The sequence below is a fragment of the Phaethon lepturus genome, unplaced genomic scaffold (assembly GCF_000687285.1).
Source record: "Phaethon lepturus isolate BGI_N335 unplaced genomic scaffold, ASM68728v1 scaffold20429, whole genome shotgun sequence".
Classification (NCBI taxonomy): Eukaryota; Metazoa; Chordata; class Aves; order Phaethontiformes; family Phaethontidae; genus Phaethon; species Phaethon lepturus.
This window is the reverse complement of record NW_010561491.1, coordinates 404-3,447: the sequence shown is the minus strand read 5'-3', so window position 1 is coordinate 3,447 and position 3,044 is coordinate 404. Positions and strand designations below refer to the sequence as shown.

General features: G+C 63.4%; 1 protein-coding gene across 1 annotated transcript in view; it reads right to left on the bottom strand.

Moving 5' to 3' along the window:
- CRTAC1 (cartilage acidic protein 1) overlaps window positions 1-3,024 on the bottom strand; it is a gene marked incomplete at its 5' end in the record, with an annotated part of 4,124 nt that extends 1,100 nt beyond the window's left edge. The window contains 6 exon segments of the mRNA XM_010294029.1: window positions 353-652; window positions 737-837; window positions 1,377-1,459; window positions 2,128-2,264; window positions 2,447-2,592; window positions 2,890-3,024. Coding sequence (XP_010292331.1) covers window positions 353-652; window positions 737-837; window positions 1,377-1,459; window positions 2,128-2,264; window positions 2,447-2,592; window positions 2,890-3,024 — 902 coding nt within the window.
- Window positions 3,025-3,044: the final 20 nt, after the last annotated feature.

The window sequence follows — 3,044 nt, the reverse complement described above, 5'->3', positions numbered from 1 at the left end:
GGCAGCCTGTCAGAGGGGGGGTCTCCAGGGTGGGCAGGGGCTGAAAGGAGGCCAGGGGAGTGGTAGGGATGGAGGGGCAAAGCCTCCCCTTGCTCCCCGAGCTGGGCTCCAGGAGCCCGTGCTGACGGCCCATGCACAGGGGTGTAGCCCGAGGGACAGGCACGGCGAGGAAGGTACACCACTGCAGGGTTGGGTGCTGGCCGTGCTGAGCCAGGGGAGGGTTAATGGGCAGGGAAAGCCCCGGTGCCCGGGCAAAGCAGCAGGCAGGGAATGGGGAAGGAGGGGGCAGCTACCCCTTGCAGCAGGGCTGCAGTGGCTGGGAACCCTGCCCGCAGCCTCCTCTGGAGCCCACCATGCCCAGGGCAATGGGCATGGATGACTGCTGTGCTGCAGGGTGCTGGGGCAGCAGACGTGGCCCCTGCCCAGGGCGGTGCCAGGGAAGGCTGAGGGTGGAGGCAGCCCCTTCTCCCCCCCCCGGCTCACCCCGTCCAAAGTGTGCCACAGGCTCCATCTCGCAGAGGTACCCCGATCCGCCATCGATGATGCGCAGGTGGGCCCCGCTGCGCCGCGTGAACAGCACCACTTTGGCCCCCCGTGCAAAGGCCCCGAAGCGGGTGCGGGGGATGACGCGCAGCCAGTTGTTGCTGGTGCCCTGCAAGGGAGGAGGCAGCAGGGAGACTGAGCCAGGAGAAGCAGAAGGGACGGGGACAATGCGAGGACCCCTTGCTTGACTCACCTGGGTGCCCTTGAAGATGGAGATCGGCTGTGCCATGGACTCACCATGGGACAAGATTAGGTCCAACATCCCATCGCCATCAAAATCTGTCACTGCACCCCCTGCAAAGACAGGATCATGTCGTGCCTAGGGTCCAGCCCCACGTCTTTCGGCACTACATCCTGTTGCTGGCGTGGGCTCTCACAGGCAGCAGCAGCAGCACTCCCAGCAATGCAGGGGCAGTAGGGAAGATGGGGTGACCCCAGTGCAGGAGTAAGGGTCCCTGTATGGGTAGCAACCTACAATCCGGTAGGTCAGCTCCTTGGGCAGTGGAGGGGACAGGCAGTGCCTGGGGGGCTGTGAGACACAGGAGGCTGCCTGACCCCCTCCCAAATATAGAAGTTGGCTTTGAACAGTAGACACCCAGGGAAGAGGCTGCCAAGAGCAAAGCCCTGGGGAAAAACTGGAGATGGCACCGTTAGCTGGGTATGGGTGGAGAGAGAAAGCATGGGGCTGCTCCTGGGTGATGGGGGCTCCAGGATGCTGGGGGGGAGCAGGCAGGTGACTCAAGCATGTGGCATCCCCAGGGATAGAGGGTGCCAGGCGGTGCTGTGGCACATCCCCAGATGGAGCCCCACCTGCCAGGGCCGGAGGAACCCACCCGTGCCCCGTCCCTCAGGTTCCAGTGCGTCCCCTGGATTCAGCTCTTCCACGATGGGGTCTGAGTGCTCCCTGCGGATGAGCCTGCCGAGCACAGACAGGGCATTAGTGCCAGCCCCTGCAGTCCCCAGCATCTTCCCAGAAAGTGCTCGTCCCTTTCTGCTCAGCATGGTAGAGAGGTGACAGCCCTGGTGGCTATGCAGCATGGGTGGGGGATGGGACTGGCCCCTGCCTGTTAGAACCTCATGTCCCTTCTCCACACAGGAGTGACAAGGATGTCATGAGAGCCTGGCTCTTGTGGGTCTGAACTGTGGAGCAGCAATGCCATCTCCAAACACTGTTGTATCCTTCTGGGACTGGAGACCCCACTCAGGGGCTCCCTGCCATGCCACTGCCCTCTGCTCACCCATGGGTGCCAGCATGAGGTAGACAACCAGCTCCCACGGCCCCACACGCCAGGCAAGGAGGTGCCACACAACAGTAATGAGAAATTGGCCCCCACAATTAACAGGATTCACGAACAAGCTTCCACACAGCTGCTAATCAGTGGTGCTGGGGACCCTGGGGGCTGCTGCAGGCACGGTCACGGCAGCTGGTAATGACACTGGGAACGGCTCAGTCACGGCACCTTTTATTAGCCGAGCCCGAGCAGTGGCACTGCTGGAGAGGAGCCCTGTGAGCTTGGCTGTGCCGTGGGGGTTGCTTGACCCCCAGAGCAGGGTGTGGGCTGCCCCGGCCCCCTGGGCTCGTACCGGAAGAGGCGGTTGGCAGAGGAGCCACGGTAAGCGATGTTGTTGAAGAAAACCTCCAGCTCCTGGTCATTGTCAAAGTCAGCTGCGATGACCGTGCGGACAGGGGATGGCATGGAGAACTTGGGGGTAGCGATGTCCTGCACGAGGGATGGGCATGGTGTGACAACAGGCACAAGGAGCAGTACACCGGGTCCCACTTTGGTGCTTCAGGTCTCCTCCTTGCAGGGAATTGGGGCTCAAAGCCAAATCAAGGTGAAGCCAGACCCCCAGCCAAGGGGGCTCGGTGGCAAAGCTGGCAGTGGGGGGTCCCAGCCCTCACCCGGAATCGGACACGCCCGGGGGCCCCGCTCTGCAGGTAGAGGCGGTGTGGCCCGTTCCAGTTTCCATAAACGATGTCCACCCGGCCATCGCGGTTGAAGTCAGCCAGTGCCACACCACGTCCATGCTGGTAGGGGTCATCCAGCCCTGGGGAGCCACAAGGGGATGGGGGGGAGATGGGACACCCTCCCTGCCTTCACCTCCCTGGGATGCCTCCTGGGACATGCCCCACGGTCCCCAGACAGGTCGTCCCTGTGCAAGGCTGCATCCTTGTGCTGACGGATGCCCTGGTGCACCTCAGTCACCCCCAGTGGGCGGCTCTGGGTCCCCAGGGCTGTTCCTCCACCCTGCACTCAACCAGCCCATGCAGGCAGGGGCAGGCAGAGCCAGCCCTGCCCTGAGTTATCCAACACCAAGGTGCTCCCCCCAGCTCCCCCTACTCACCTACAGCAGCTGCCACGTCCCGGTACGTCCCGTCCCCCCAGTTGTGGAAGAGGAAATTTGGGCTGTTCTCGTTACCACAGAAGATGTCGGAGGCGCTGTCGCTCAGGATGGGGCCCACGGCCACCCCCCGGCCCCCTCAGGACAGCAGCCCACGA